Source organism: Anneissia japonica, unplaced genomic scaffold (assembly GCF_011630105.1).
Source record: "Anneissia japonica isolate Jap-2015-1 unplaced genomic scaffold, ASM1163010v1 scaffold301345_len1527_cov375_single, whole genome shotgun sequence".
Lineage (NCBI taxonomy): Eukaryota > Metazoa > Echinodermata > Crinoidea > Comatulida > Comatulidae > Anneissia > Anneissia japonica.
The window spans coordinates 1-1,527 of NW_022706533.1; the positions used below are offsets into that span (position 1 = coordinate 1).

At 30.7% G+C, this 1,527-nt stretch overlaps 1 protein-coding gene across 1 annotated transcript; it reads left to right on the plus strand.

Annotated features, from left to right (window-relative positions):
• The first annotated feature begins 117 nt into the window (after positions 1–117).
• LOC117106175 lies at positions 118–1,511 on the plus strand. The gene is made up of 4 exons (XM_033247527.1): positions 118–344; positions 461–487; positions 629–786; positions 986–1,511. Exons 1-4 carry the CDS (start codon positions 281–283, stop codon positions 1,235–1,237), a joined length of 501 nt encoding a protein of 166 aa, XP_033103418.1. The 5' UTR covers positions 118–280; the 3' UTR covers positions 1,238–1,511.
• The last annotated feature ends 16 nt before the right edge of the window (positions 1,512–1,527 follow it).

Below are 1,527 nucleotides of genomic sequence, written 5' to 3' on the forward strand. Positions count from 1 at the left end.
TATTTTAATATCTACATATTAAGAGATTCTATACATGTTAAGGGTAATACCATGAACCTTGTTACACCCGTAACGTAAACAAAATATGGCTATCGATCTTTATTTTGCCAATGCAGGATTATTAATAATTACGGTATTTTTCTTAGCAAATTAATGTATACTGTGTGCACTTTATTTATGTTCAGCTAACAAGAAATCGCCGACTCCTCAAATCGAACAGGAAGAGGACGGTGAGAATGAGGAGGAAGCAGAAGGAATCATAACCGAGGCAGAAATAATCATGAGCGGAGAAGAGGAAGATGAGGCGGAACAACCAATAACCAAAAGAAAGCGAAAACGAAAAGGTAATTTAAGCCTAATTTCTTATGTTAAGGGATACTATACACCACTTTATATATTCATTGACTACTGCTATTGAATTCCAAATTAATAATCATCAAATCTTTGTTTTACATTACAGGAAGGACGTCGAAACAAATTAAAGATGGTAAGATTTATTAATACATTCAGTTCATGAAATTTTATTTATTAGACAATTAAACCCAAGTCTGAATAACAGAATAATAATAATATGTATAACTCATTATTTGAACTAGCCACCATATCGATTTTATTATATTTTGTATAGCAAGGATTGCCGTTGAACACGACAGAGTTTTGGAAGAAATGGAGGTAGAGGAAGAAAAGGAAAATGAGAAGGAAGAAAATGCGACTAATGGGATGACGAAGCAGGAGATAAAAGAAATTTTTAAGGAAGCAATGAACGAAACCATCTCGGAGTTGAAGGTAAAAGAATATGGATTTTTGAAGCATGTAATCTTCTATTATTTATTTTCAGTTTTAAAAATATGTCACTAACTCCGAAAAGGCTCAGGAGAGACTTATTGATTGAATTTTTATTGCAAAATTCCAAATACGTACAAAATATGAATTTAGCAGTGTAATCCGTCAGTTGCATTTAAATTGTATTTTCTTGCCTAATTAGTCCTATATAGACCTGAAGTTTCTGGAGCTGATTAGTTCGATGGATGTGGTGGTACCGGCACCCCAACAGCAACAACTAAGCAGCACAATGCTTAGCACAATTGACAACAATACTGTAAGTGCCCTGTTACGAAACAGTACTTCATTATTAATTTTAATCGTGTTGATTAATGATTTTCGTTTCTTAGGAACAATACTAAATATTAATGTTGTCATTCTATTGTATCGATTTAGTTTGCTATTTGTTACGTAAAATACAATAATAAAAGTAATGTGCCTAATAACAACAATAATATTTAGTAATAATAATAAATATTAATATTAATACTACTACTACTACTAATAATAATTATTATTATTATAAATTGGGCTTATTTATTTGGTATTATTGGGCTTATTTATTTGGGTAATAATATAAGCATCATTATATCCCTAACAAAGGACTTATCGAAGTTGTTGATGGCATTGTTTATGTTGCAGAGATAAGGCTGGCTAATAAAAAATTATAAAGGGTCTTTAATGAAATCTTAAATCTTGAATTTT